The 15,300-nt window shown below is 36.8% G+C and overlaps 1 protein-coding gene across 2 annotated transcripts in view; it reads right to left on the bottom strand.

Annotated features, from left to right (window-relative positions):
* NEK11 (NIMA related kinase 11) overlaps positions 1-15,300 on the bottom strand; it is a 95,758-nt gene that overhangs the window by 40,876 nt on the left and 39,582 nt on the right. For both annotated transcript variants that reach the window (XM_081345180.1, XM_081345181.1), the window contains exons 6-8: positions 11,937-12,086; positions 11,767-11,845; positions 10,070-10,155 (exon numbers count right to left, since the gene is read on the bottom strand). In XM_081345180.1, coding sequence (XP_081201306.1) covers positions 10,070-10,155; positions 11,767-11,845; positions 11,937-12,086 — 315 coding nt within the window. The remainder of the gene's footprint in view (positions 1-10,069; positions 10,156-11,766; positions 11,846-11,936; positions 12,087-15,300) is intronic.

Raw genomic sequence — 15,300 nt, forward strand, 5'->3', positions numbered from 1 at the left:
TAATAAAATTGAAATAAAAAATTGGAAGCAAGAAGGCAGTTAGTGATATCAAGCCGGAAAAGAGAGGTTTATGTCATGTCTTAAAGGAAATTCTAAAGTTCACAAAAATATACCTTATGTGTTGAAGGAAATTCACATACAGTCATGGCCGAAATTGTTGGAACCCCAGAAATTTTTCCAGAAAATCAAGTATTTCTCACAGAAAAGTATTGCAGGAACACATGTTTTGCTACACACAGGTTTATTCCCTTTGTGTGTATTGGAACACAACAAAAAAAGGGAGGAAAAAAAGCAAATTGGACATAATGTCAAACAAAACTCCAAAAATGGGCCGGACAAAATTATTGGCACCCTTAACTTAATATTTGGTTGCACACCCTTTGGAAAAAATAACTGAAATCAGTCGCTTCCTATAACCATCAATAAGCTTCTTACACCTCTCACCCGGAATTTTGGACCACTCTTCCTTTGCAAACTGCTCCAGCGCTCTCTTATTGGAAGGGCACCTTTTCCCAACAGCAATTTTAATATCTCTCCACAGGTGTTCAATGGGATTCAGATCTGGACTCATTGCTGGCCACTTCAGAACTCTCCAGCACTTTCTTGCCATCCATTTCTGGGTGCTTTTTGACGTATGTTTTGACGTCCTGCTGGAAGACCCAAGATCTCGGACGCAAACCCAGCTTTCTGACACTGGGCTCTACAGTGCGACCCAAAATCCTTTGGTAATCCTCAGATTTCATGATGCCTTGCACACATTCAAGGCACCCAGTGCCAGAGGCAGCAAAACAACCCCAAAACATCATTGAACCTCCACCATATTTCACTGTAGGTACTGTGTTCTTTTCTTTGTAGGCCTCATTTCGTTTTCGGTAAACAGTAGAATGATGTGCTTTACCAAAAAGCTCTATCTTGGTCTCATCTGTCCACAAGACGTTTTCCCAGAAGGATTTTGGCTTACTCAAGTACATTTTGGCAAACAAATCTTGCTTTTTTATGTCTCTGTGTCAGCAGTGGGGTCCTCCTGGGTCTCCTGCCATAGTGTTTCATTTCATTTAAATGTCGACGGATAGTTTGCGCTGACACTGATGCTCCCTGAGCCTGCAGGACAGCTTGCATTCCTTTGGAACTTGTTTGGGGCTGCTTATCCACCATCCGGACTATCCTGCGTTGCAACCTTTCATCAATTTTTCTCTTCTGTCCACGACCAGGGAGATTCGCTACAGTGCCATGGGTTGCAAACTTCTTGATAATGTTGCGCACTGTGGACAAAGGCAAATCTAGATCTCTGGAGATGGACTTGTAACCTTGAGATTGTTGATATTTGTCCACAATTTTGGTTCTCAAGTCCTCAGACAGTTCTCTTCTCCTCTTTCTGTTGTCCATGCTTAGCGTGGCACACACAGACACACAATGCAAAGACTAAGTGAACTTCTCTCCTTTTTATCTGCTTTCAGGTGTGATTTTTATATTGCCCGCACCTTTTACTTGCCCCAGGTGAGTTTAAAGGAGCATCACGTGCTTGAAACAATCTTGTTTACCCACAAATTTGAAAGGGTGCCAATAATTTTGTCCGGCCCATTTTTGGAGTTTTGTTTGACATTATGTCCAATTTGCTTTTTTTCCTCCCTTTTTTGTTGTGTTCCAATACACACAAAGGGAATAAACCTGTGTATAGCAAAACATGTGTTCCTGCAATACTTTTCTGTGAGAAATACTTGATTTTCTGGAAAAATTTCTGGGGTGCCAACAATTTCGGCCATGACTGTACAACAACAACAAAAAATCTCTCTCCCACCTCCCCCAGAAGATTTTCCAGAATTTTTCCATCTAACACAAATTGTTATGTGGAATGTGAGTTTAATTCAGGTCCATAACAAAAGCTCAGCCTCCTGCTCTATCAAGAACAAAAAGTAAAGGTATGTATTGTATTACAATGTATTGACTGTACTGTACTGTATTGTATCATAAGCCTCACTCCAGTATAGGTGTGTGAGATTGCAGGCTCCATGATCTCCAAAAGGTTTTAGAATTCTAGTAGAATTAATACATGTTATCACTCTGAATGTTATATATTTTGTTGGATTTAAGTGCTTGTTGGTAAAATTCAACACATCATTAACCCATTGTCACAATTTTTTGAATAAACCACAAATAATTTATCTTATCATTTCTCTCCCCCTCCCTCCCTCTTCTCTCTCTCTCACACAAACTTAATACTCTTCCCTCCTATCTTCCACACAACAACAACCCTGTGAGATGGAACTGGTTCTCTCCAGTTTGTTGTTATGGAGAGAACCAGTTGGAGACAGATTGAATGACTTGACATCAAAGGAGCAAATTAGTAATGGTTTGAATTAGTCTCATTAATGTTATTGAGAATCAACAAACTTAAAATGAACTGAATTTACTGTCATAAAATAAAATCATAAAACTACCAATTTTAAAAAATATTCATTTTTTAAAAAAAATAAAGTGCTGAACTGTCAATTTATTCATATAGTTTGTTTACTGTACTTAAACATACTTATTTATAATAGTGTTCAAATTATCAACAGAGTAGTAGAACTGCCAACAAATGAAAAGATGCAATTAAAATGCATGGTACATTAACAAAAGGAAGACTAATTGTATTAATTTTTAATAGCTTACTTCATTTATAATTAAATTATGTAAATCAGGAACTTTGAACTCATTTCATTTGACATGACTGATATTATTTTTTAAAAAAACAAAAAGAACAAAGGGGTACCCTTGAAGCTTTAATAATAACATAAGAAATGCAAAACTATATTGATGACATTACCTTTTTTTGACCTCATTATCCAATGTATCATAAAGATTCTAGCTTTGCAGTTTAAGCAGAAGACTATTGACTATGAAGTGTACACTGGACCATTTTATTAATTGCTTTGAGCTATATATTAAAGAGGTTAGGAGATATTAAGAATCAGGATTTGAGATGCCAGATAATCCTACATTGAAAATCCAGTCCTTTGTGTTGTGTTGCTTATTGTGCCCTACCATACACCAACATCTCAGAAACCACCAACTAATAAAACCACATGGAATCAGCATAGAACACAAGCCAACCAAAACTCTTCAAAAGATCCTAAGCAAACCAAAAGACCCGGCAGCTCCAGAAGGAAAAACAAGAATAATCTACATACAACATATAGTGCAATGACTGCAACAATCACTAAGAAGGACAAATAGGCAAAAGAAACTGGCAGAACGCATTCATGAACATCAAGAAGCAGTTAGAAATCATGATGAAAACTCTTTGGACAGATCTGACCATAGTTTCAATTGGTAAACTGTGATCATCCTAAACCAAGCGAAGTCCAAAAACACTAGGGAATTTCTAGAAATCTGACACTCTGACAAATTAGTCATCAATGGACAAATAGACATAAATAATATCTACAGACTATGCAAAAGAAACAACCAACAAACAAAAAAGGGAACACAAAGACTTAAGCACCCGTACACCAGCAATTAGCACCCAGATGAGCATAGATTAACCTCAAGATTAACATCAGACCAACAATCAAGTAAACAATACCCTAATCCAGAAACTGCCAAACAGTAAACAGCCGAAGCAAAGAGCCTCTAAGACTACCCTCACCAACACAGATAGGGCCAGTCACTCAAATATAAACTGAGAGGAAACCCCACTCCTTACTAGCACTGATACTACCTAGTTTGGGTAATGAAATGTCTGCAAGAAAATAACCAAGCTCAGAAAGCAACAAAGACCCCTCATTTTAACTCTGACTTATAAATATTCTTCTTTATTGGCATCTTGGGATAGGCTTTATAAACTAGTGGCTGCTGACTTATTGTGCCACATTTGAGAGTTTATTATATTTTATAAATGTATCTTTTTAAAGCAAACAATATTTTAATTATTTATGCCTTGTGAACTGCTGAAAGCCTTTTAAGATTATGACAGAATACACATACAAATATAAATTAATGTGGAGAGATGCACCAACAAACACAATCAGTAAGACTGCTGAGGCTAGAGGACTACTAGACTGCATGCAGCATATTAAAGGACGAACAGAAGCTAAATAGAATATCTTCCAACCAATCCTTAAATAGTGTCAGTATGTTTTTACCTGCTGAAAATCTACATCCAGCAGCACATACCCAACCACAACAAGCACCAAATGGTAGGTCCAGATTATAGCATTGTCAGGTAAGTGTAGTGGGCTATTGTTCATGCTTGTGAGTAATAGGAACAAAGCTTTGTCTATAATATGGATAGGAACTGCTTTGAGCTATCTAAAGGTAGGAGCTTGGAAGTGTTGGTGGGAGATACATTTAGCTAATATCTCTCAAGAATTGGTGGGATGAGGAAGAGGGCTGAAGTGAGAATGCAGCCAAAGCTCTTGATAGACCCCAAGCCTACATCTGTTTTGAGGACTATTAAAAGGTAGATTGAAATTAGAGAGATTATGGCCATGCGTTTAAGACTTAGAATTTCTGTTGTTCAATTAATCATAAAGGGAAAAAAGTTTCTTCCTTTGTGTTTGCTTTGTCATTTTGTGAAGCAAAGAAGATACAGTAGAAAAAGAAAGGTAGATTTACACAGAGAGAACAGATTCATCCAGTTATAATAAATCCTTTCTCCCCCTTTTTTTACGTATGAAATCCAAAGACTTTGGGTTCAGGACTGTAATGCTAGTCCTATTGAACTGCAATTTGTCCTAGGATTTGGAAAACAAAACATACTTTTCTAATAGATAAGAGGTTAGCTGATATTGCTAGGTAGGCCTAGCAGGATGTGACTATACTCACCTACTATCATCTGTGTTTGAGTTGGTTGGTGATATATATTTGTTTAATAAATAAATGCATCTGTTATTCCATATAATGGAGCTGAAAACCTGTTGCAACAGCTCAGAAAGTTATCATCTACATTTTCTGATTCCCTGTAATGGACTTTACTCATTAAAGATATACACATTGATCTGGATAATCAGGAGACAATGAAGATCCTGTTAGTGAATCAGCCATCCAGATGCATAGCAGACTCCCTGACTGAACTGACATGGCTAGATTTCAAAGAGATTCTGAGGACTTTTGTTATTTGGGGATTATAACATTCATTCTGGAGAATGACAGCTCATGATCCAAAATTGATATACCTAGAGTATAAACTGATATTTCCACAAAGTTGCAACTGATATACAATTTTGATTGAGTAGAGATGGCTCCTGGCCATCCTGAAATCTAGTAATCCAACAGTGATATGGAATACTTAGCATCAAAGTGGTCAAGAGTGCTTCAAGTCTAAGATCAGCACTCTCTGTTGACTGTCCCTTAAAGAAGCCATTGTTTCACTTTTATTCATACAGTGGCCATATGGACCCAGGAAAATGTTTAAAGATGTGTTAAAGAAGCAGTAACATGCAGGTGCTTCCTGTTGCTACATCTTAAATGCTTATGTATCCATCAGAAAATTGGAATAGACAGGCTAAGGAATCTCTGCTAGTTCTATGATGCCATATTTACTTGATGCAAATTGCCTTTTCAAAATAGGAAAAAAATAAATTATTTAGCTCTATAGCAATTCTTGTAGTAGCCAAATCTCTATGTCAATATTATTGGATTTAACAATTTAGAATTGCTAAAATAGTACCTAAATTATGATCAGATTAAATTTGTTGCATTTAAAACATCAGAGGTGGAAAGAGAGAGGGGTTCTATATTGCAATGTTAGTCAAACTTAGGAACTGTAAGTCTGTGAACTTCAGATCTCAGAATTCCCAGCCAGTCATATTGTGAATTCTGAGAATTGAAGATCCCACATCTTAAATTTGGCAAGATTGATAAATAAAGAGATAATATATAATTTGGCAGCAAACAATAGAAAATAAGGGTTAGGGCTAGGGTTAATGGTAGAAATGAAAGCAAGCAAAAGTCTAGAACAGAGTGACTTCCTGGCAGCCGTCGGGACAACTGGGAAAAGCCGATGCTCGGTTTTCCAGTCTGGTTTTTCTTCATCTAGCGACTCTTAAAGGGTCAGAAAGTTGCCTTGGAGGGGCAATGAAGGAGGGATACTTCAGGAGCTCAGATCAGGGGGCACCCGATCGGAGCGGACTGTAGAACCCTCTGAAAAAGCGAAGAAAAAGGCTGCCAGGAGAGCCACAGCAGCCCTAGTCATCTCCAACAGGGAGAGAAATAATGCAAAACAGCTGACTCTCAACTGCGTGCTGAAGCTGGGTGAGCCAGAATTTTTCTTTCCTTCTCCTTGAGGATTATAAATGTTGTTCCCCTGATGGGAAAGGGCTGAAAAGTAAAGACCCCCAGAAGAATTAAAGTTAAAAGCGGAGAGCAATTACAAAGAAGGGGAAATACTCTTTGTTAAGAATATCGGACACTGATAAATAAGCCAAGGAGGACATCTAGTGGCGAAAGAAGAACGAAACTTCTGATATATAGTGAGAACTGGAAAAATTCTTGTTGATTAAAGTGACCTTGAAAAAAGACAGCTGCAAAGGACAAAAGTGCCTTGTTGTGAGATTGTGAGGGAAAAGACTCCTCAAAGTTACTTTTATTAAATTTGGCTAAATCTATGTTGTTTTGGCTTTAGACTGTAAGCTGTAAAATGACTTCATCGAATATTATTTATTTATTTTATTTATTTAATTTAATTTATACACCGCCCTTCTCCCGAAGGACTCAGGGCGGTGTACAGGGCAATGCAATAAAATACAATTACCAGACTTATGAAGAAAACCTCTTCTGCTCCCTCAGTAGGACAATCTAGTCCAACAACACAGGGATCTATTGAAGCCATGTTGCAATGTGAAAAAATAAGCACTGCTCAAAGCAAAACACAGACTTCATTAAAATTGCTTCAAGAAATGATGCTACGTAATCAAGAGGCATTGGAAAGAAATCATCTGGAAATACAGGAAAATCATAAAAAATACAAAGTAAACTTGAGAAAGTAAGTGAAGAAATCTTGGATATAAAGGGAAAATTTGAAGCTCAAAATCAAATGATAATTAAAAATCAACAGAAAATACACAAAACTGAAGAAAAAACAGATGAGAATGATAAAAAGATAGAAATGTTATTAAAAGAAAATGAAACATTAAAGAACGTAATTAAGATTTTAGAGATGGAAAAAGCGGAACATTATTTAAGATTTCAAAATATTCCTGAGGATAGAGAAAAAAACATAGCAGAGGTGATTAATGACATCCTGGAGGAGGCTTTAAAGGCAGACCGAGGAGAAATCCAGCTAGAGGTCGATGAAATATTTTGCATCAATTCAAGCTATGCAAGAAGAAATAAATTGCCAAGAGAAGTACATGTACGGTTTACAAAGAAGACAACAAGAGATGAAGTACTACGGAAAGTTAGAGATGAGCCAATACAATACAAAAATAAAGAAATTGTGGTTTTAAAGCAGATACCTAAGAGAGTAAAAGATACCCGAAGACATTACCACTTTCTGATTACGAAGCTGATTGCCAATGGTATAAACTTTAGATGGCTGATGCCGGAAGGCATCTTAATAAACTGGAATAATACAAGATATCGATTGGACTCAATCTGGAAGGTGGAAGATTTTGAAGTAAGGAATAGGGGAATTTTAGATGAAGGAGTGAAACAAAGACAAGGGGAGAGTAAGGAGCAGAAGCAAACAGAAGAGAGGACTCAAGGAGCAACCGCACAAAAAGGAGAACAGAAAGAGAAAGACGACCAAAAGGGTGAGAATGAGGGACCTGCCATAGAACAAAGGACTACTAGATCTACTAGACCTAAATATAAATAAATGGTAATGGAGAAAGAAAATGGAATCTTCTTAGTAAACAGAAATGGACTAGATTCCCCAATTAAAAGAAATAAAGATTTTTAGGAACAGAAATTGAAGTTAATCTGTTTGCAAGAAACACATATAAAAGAACAACATCATAAATTATTAGAATATTCAAAAATTGGGAAACTTTATTATACATCAGCACAATAGAAAAAAAAGAGCAGTTGCTATATATTAAAGAGAAAATAGATTCTAAAATGGTATATTCAGATAAAGAAGGAAGAATTTTAATGGTAGAAATTTATCTGCATCAAAAGCAAATGTTATTAGTGGTAATTTATGCACCAAACAACAATCAAGAAAATTTTTACAAAAACCTACATAGAAAAATAATAGAAATGGAGTACCAAAACATTTGCTTACTAGGAGATTTCAATGCAATAATAGATGGAAAAATTGATTATAAAAGTAACAAAACAGGAAAAAGTGCAAGAAGAAGGTTATCTAAGGCATTTTTTGATATGGAGGAGAAAATTAGAATCAAGACATCTGGAGGGAAGTTAATCCACAAAAACTGCAATATACTTTCTATTCAAATACTCAAAAATCTTGGTCAAGGATTGATATGATTTGGATGATTGCTGATGTGAGAATGAACGTACAGGACATTGAAATAGAAACAGGCACATGGGCAGATCATAATCCTTTTAAAATGACCTGGAAAGGAATACAAAAAAGGCCAAGATGGACTTTAAATCATTCCATATTAAAAGAAAAAGAATGTATAGAGTTAGCAAAAAAAGAAATGGAATTCTTCTTCAAAGAAAATAAAAAAGAAGATACAACAGTACAAAATGTATGGGATACAGCTAAAGTATACTTTAGAGGCATAGCTATAACATAGATGGCAAAGAAAAATAAACAGAGAAAAAAGCAATATGTATTATTAAAAGAAGATTTTGGAAAGTTAGAATTAGAACTGCAAAAAAATCCACAAAAAAGACTTTGAAAAGAGAAATGGACATAATAAAACATAAATTAAATCTGCTAGACTCAGAAAAAGTGGCAGAACAGATAAAAAGAGTGAAACAGATTTTTTCGAAAATGCCAATAAGCCAGGAAAATGGTTAGCTTAGAAAGTTAAAAAACAGGGGGGAAAAAGATACATAACTTACTTGATGGAAAAGGTTATTTACAATATAAAAATGAAGAAATAAAAAAGATAGTCAAAGAATACTATAAGGAATTGTATGACAAGGAAGAAACTTCAAGAGAGAAAACTGTAAAATATTTGGAAGAAAGTAATCTTCCAAAGATTTCAGAGATATTTAAAACTATGTTAGATGAAGGGGTTACAATGATGGGAATATCAGAGGCCATAAAAAGACAAAAAAAAGGAAAAACACCAGGTCCAGATGGGCTTCCAGCAGAGTTATATAAGAATTTACAAGAGATACTAAGCGAACCGTTGAAAGATGTTTGTAATGGACTTTTATTAGAAGCTAGACTTTCCAACTACGTGGATTGAAGCAAATATCACTTTAATACCAAAAGAAGATTCTGATTTGACCCAGATTAAGAACTATAGACCGATTTCGCTGCTCACTGTTGATTATAAAATTTTTACTTCAATAATGGCGGAAAGATTGAAAAAATATTTAGTTGAATTTATACATCCAGATCAAAACGGCTTTTTACCAAAGAGACAAATTTAAAAAAAGACTAGAACAGAAATGTACTATAAAGGTCAGCTAATGACACTAAAGTGAAACTTTTGCTTGTTTGCTACTTTTTAGCAAATTAAATAATACTATGATCAGATTCTCAGTGATATACACCTATCTTGAAAAAAAAGTGTAACATATTAACACTGAAGAAGTTGCTTCCAAAAGGCGAGGAAGCTAAAAAAAGAAATGATTGCACTGCAGAATGAAGCAGTAATCAATAATTAATGGAATGGAATGGCTGTAAACTAGGATTAGAAGAAAACACAATTCCAGATCCAAGTAAAACTCAAAGGGATATGAGTTTAATTACTTTATTAATTATTATACAATTGTATTTTGATACTTTTAATAGTATTTTAATAGTATTCAAATTAGTTTAATGCATAAATAATGCAAATAGAACATACAGTTCATATTAATAAGAAATGTATGACAGTTATTGCAAATTAATTGATGGCCTTGTTAATGCCTGAAACGAATTTCTCTTTCATTTGGTTTTGGTGATTTGTCCACTTTTGATTTGATTTGCTTTTGTAAAGTTCAAGAATCCCATACTCACACAGCACTTATTATATGATCAGCTTCTTCCTGGGAATTAAACATCCAATCCTTTGTAATCACATTTGTGTGCTTATATTTCATAATCTGTCAGAAAACAGGAATTACAACAATTTACTTTTTTTTTTAATATGGAAGTATTTCATGACTTCTGAGACTTTTACAAAGCTAATTCCTTTTATGTTTCACATAAATTGCATTTAGTCTAGCAGATTCTGCACTTAGCAAAGGGACAAGGTAGGTGACCTACAAAGAATATCCCTGATGAGATAGGCTAAAAGGCCTGACTAGCCCAAATTTCTCTTTACTTAATAGTCATTAGTAACTCAATAGACTTTCCTCTGATATTATGTACACATAGCACTAACACATAATACTGAGTGGCAGGCTGCCTCTGACATTGGATATTTTATATGTAACATTCAGCAGGGTCCATTGCTTTCTCTGCTCCCGTTTAACATATGGAGCACTGGGTGAGATCATCCGTCATCAGGGGGTGAGATATCATCAATATGCTGATGAAACTCAGCTTCATAATCTGCCCATGATGAATTAAGCAAGTTGATGTCCTGTCCTGATATCTGAAGGCTGGGGCGGAGAGGATTGATTAATGGGAAATAATAGGTTTTAACTTAGTCCTGGAAGATTGAGTAGGTTTGGGTTTGGCACCCTTCTGATTCCATGGACTACCATCTCTTATTCTGGAATAACAGAATAAGTGGCAAAAAAAGACAAAGTGCAAAATCTGGAGTCCTCAGATACTTTTGATTTTTGCTTAAAGAGCAAGTGGCAGCCTAGAAGCTTTTGCAGAGATGCACATACATGTCTTAGGAAACAGAAGCAAATACTAATAAGTTTTGCTTTAGTCTTTTTCCCTATTTTTTTCAATGGGGACAAAAAGGCCCTTGATTAAAATGCAAAAGAAATGCCATTATTTCTAGTCAACTGCGATCTGTTCTGCAAATGTCACTTTGTGTTTTTTTTAATTACAGCATTTCTGGATTATTTTAACGGAGTTGTGGTGTATAATTGACATGATATTCTCTTTCCCAGAATTTTAATTGATATAAAGTGGGTTTTTCCACCGCTTATCATTTTAACACTAATCTTAACTTTAAACAAACGTATGGTAGTATGATTCTGGAGATGTTCCAAATATTCAAACCCAGGAATCAAAATCCAAAGTATTTTCCTCCCCAGAGAGGAAAATGATCAACAAGGTGTGCCTGTATTTTAAAATTGTTCTTTTTCTAAAAAAAACAACAACATTTGAGGATGGGGCTCTCTCTTCTCTCTGTCTGTGTAGGAGTGTGTGAAAGATATCTATCTGACTTTCTGAAAATTTAAACTATTAATAGCAGATAACCCTTATTTCACTTCTTCCAAATTCTGAACATCTAAAATGAAATGTTTTAATTTTTTGGAGGTAGAATTTTCAGAATATGTATGCAGTCGGCTAAATACAGTTGATCTCATAAAAAATAGCACTTCTGTCAATCCTGTAATAATACAGATCCCTCTGCATTAAATATTCAATCAAGTATCTTACAGATCAATGATTTTAGATATAATTCTCAAGAATTTGATCAGTATTTCTGAGCAACCTTACTTATAACTGTATTTTATATTTTTTACTTTTGTATAATGAAGTGAATTTTTAATCTATGTTTTAAGCACTTCTAAGGGCATTCCAAATACCTGTAACTGATCATCAATATATGAAGTTCTTAAAATCTCTGCAGCTGATGGCCTCAATGAAGGGTCCTTATTCAGCATACTGAAATATTAACAATATGAAATGAATTAACATTGACATTAATAAAAGATACAATAGAAAAAACAAATAAAATCCAAACAAACATACTCACCTATGCAGGACAGCATCAAGTTCTCTTGGAAAATTGTCTGGAAGAGAAGGTGTTTTGCTCTCTACAATTTTCAGAACAATGGACAAAAAACTATGTCCAGTAAATGCGTGATTCAAACAACATATCTCATACAAAATGCATCCAAGTGACCTATAATGCAAGATAAAAATGATTCAAGGACAAGTAGTGATTTTGAATGCATGTCTAGTGACTGCTTGTACTTACCTTGTAGTCCTGGTGAAAAGAAACAATAAGTTCCCTACAGACAAAAATAAAATATATTTTCTCCAAACTATAAAATCATGCCCAGCATAAATTTAGATATATGAATAATAAAATAGATTCCTTGCGATCACCCTAAGTACATAAGCAAGATAAAAATTCATATCTCAGGAAAAATTGCAAAAAATAGATAATCCTTGAGTTATGGTCATTAGCCCAGAATTATAGTCATAAATCATTGTAATCATAAGTCAAGGCATCACATGGTTCAAAGTTATGACCATTTTTATGACAGCTGTTAGCTGAACATAGTGGTCATTAAGCAAACACTGCAGTTGTTAAGCAAATCCATTTTCCCCTACGGGTGTTTTTTGCCAGGAATTAGAAGTACACATTGGAAATCAGTAAAAAAAAAATCACAAATCACAGCCATGTGACCAAGGGATGATGCAAATGATTGCAAAATTGGACTATTTGCCAACTACCCAAATGCAATTACCCAATCTCTGTGTTTGTGTCTGTGTTTGTCTGTGCCACCATAATTCCCAAACCAGTTGTAAGTTGTAAATAGTTCTGGATGGTCCATTGTTAACTTCAAGCGCTCGTGGATTACTTGTGAATTAGCAATATTAGTCAATTGCTTCAGTTCCACTGCATCTATGCTTTGGAATGGCACCCCCACAAACTTTGAATGGTTCCTATATGCCAATTTACAAGCAGATTTTGAAAACCTGACATTTCCTCCAAGCCTTGCTTAGGATATTTGGATAAACCCTTTCCAGTTGAAGCATAATATGGACAGATTGTATACTGTTTTGTCAGATTGTCAATTTTTATTTGATTCTGTTCTTTTAAATTAATAGTCCTTGACTTTTGACTGTAATGGATCTTACCATGCATGTCATGATACCCATTAAGTAAGGCAGTGTTGGTTAATGACCCCCACCCCCTGCTCTCCCTGATGCAGCTATTAAACAAACATGTAGGTTGTTAAGTGGAGTTCAAGATACCACATGGGTGAGGGAAGGGCCCCAAAGGCCTAGCACAAATTAAGGTCCAACCGCCCCAGGTCTCCTTAAGACCTCTCTCATCTATTGCTTTCTGGTCCTTAAGTTCCTGCAGGCTTCGGATCTGTCTCCCACTACATTAGGCCCCACACCCTCCTCCTCACTTACCTTCCGAAGAGCCCCGAAGCTTTCCACAGCACTGGAACAGGTTTGTGTTGCTCAGCCACATGGTCTAATACCAGAAGCAGTCATCATGTTTTTAGCATCCACAAAGAATATGGCCACTGGGAACCCAGGAGCCACTTCCAGAATGTGCCACATGGCCATATCAGGAACTGCTTTATTTTGCTTGCCTGACATAGTCTCCATAGCACTACAGAAAGCATCAGGGCCCAGGAGCTTTCCACAGTGGTATGCAGATCATGTTAGTAAAGTGGAGTGGGTTTTGTCAGTCAACCATGCAGAGTGATTCTGAAAGCAGCCCTCATGTTTCCACCACAATTCAATGTGGTCTCTAGAAACAAGGTGGCCACTTCTGGATGATGAAGCAATCTGTTCCAGAATTGTAGAAGCCTCTGGAGCTCTTCAAAAGGTAAGCGAGGAAGAAGAAGGTATCAGGGTATCTGGCCTAAAGCCTGTGGGGGCCCTGGGGGATAAAAGGCCTGGAACTTGAAAAGGTCTGTGGAAAACTAGTGAGGGGGATGAGGAGATAGGCAGGGGGCACTGCAGCATCCCTACAGTTGATCATAGGGGCAAATGTCAGTGGAGCACTGCAGCAGCTGTAACTTCAGGACCCAGTGTAAGCAGCTTTTGGAGGGAGTAAATGCCAATTACGTGACCAGTTATTCAACAAGGATTACTTATAACATTGGCCGATGCTGACTATACTAGATAGATATATTTCTGTTTTCTTTAGCACAATAAGTGAAATGGGATCTCTGGGAATTATCCACAGCCAAACCAAAAACCAAACTACTTTTATACCAGATGAAACAAAGCAAGGTAAAGCTCCTAGAGTTTATTAGCCTTACCTTACTAACACCAACAGTCAACTGCAAATAATCATGCTTACTGAAATATAATTCTTTACAATTAAGCCCAGTTGAGAAATGTTGGTTTTCTTTTGCAAGGTCAAACTCAAGAATAATAAGCTATTGGACTTCCGGTGGCGGCGCGGCGCCGGAGACAGCCATTTCGGGCTGCCCGCTGCTCAGCTGAGTTGTTTTCACCCGAAACAGCGCCGATCAGCTGTTCGGGTGGATTTGAAGCCCCCTCCTCGGGAGAAGAGGAGGGGGTGAGGCCCCAGGTAGGGGTTGAGTTCTCCGGGGCCGCCTGAGCTTAAAGCTTGGGCGGCTGAAGGATTGAACTCCCCCGTAGCCTGGGTTGCTCCCAGCTGTTCAGCGTCTCTGCTCCGGGATTTTTGGAGCAGAGCCAGGCGTTTGCGACCACCCCTGCCAGAAGGAAAGACCTTGGAATAAAAGGAGCAGGCAGAGCGGTACAGGAGGTCAAGGTGAAGAGGACTTTTATTTTTACTCTCTAGCTTAATGGACTTTATAAACTTAAAGTGAAAGTGCGCAACAAGTGAAAGTGAAAAGATGGCGGCTAAACCTCCCTCAAAAACTCTTTGGAGTGCGGGAACTTCCCCGGTGCAACAGACATCGTTGCAAGCTTTGCTTCCTCCTGCTGCACTGACATCGAAGGATTTAGAAGATGCTTTGGAAAAACAATCCCAGGTAATATCAGAAATGCTGGGTGACAAGCTGGCAAAGGTGGAGGAGAAATTGGAGGAGAGGATAGAAGACAAGTTTAGTGCGATGAGGGTAGACATTTTGTCTATAGTGCAAAGCGTGGCTGAATGTGTGCAAAGTTTGGACGAAAAAGTGGAGGATCTGAGTCAAAAGAATGCTATATTAGAAATAAAGGTACAGGAGAATGAAGATTTAAGGGATAGAATGGACGGAGAATTGAGTCTTGTCCAGTATCACCAGATGCAGTATGCTATCAGAATCAGGGGCTTAAAAGAGAATCCTAAAGAAGACCTAAAGCAGCTGATTTCTGAGGCTTTGGAAGAAGTATTGGGTCAGCCAGCATCTGAAGTAAAGGGATGCATGGATAAAGTCTTTCGTGTAAACTCA

This window comes from Vipera berus (genome assembly GCF_964194415.1).
Source record: "Vipera berus genome assembly, chromosome: Z".
In the NCBI taxonomy this organism is placed as follows: domain Eukaryota; kingdom Metazoa; phylum Chordata; class Lepidosauria; order Squamata; family Viperidae; genus Vipera; species Vipera berus.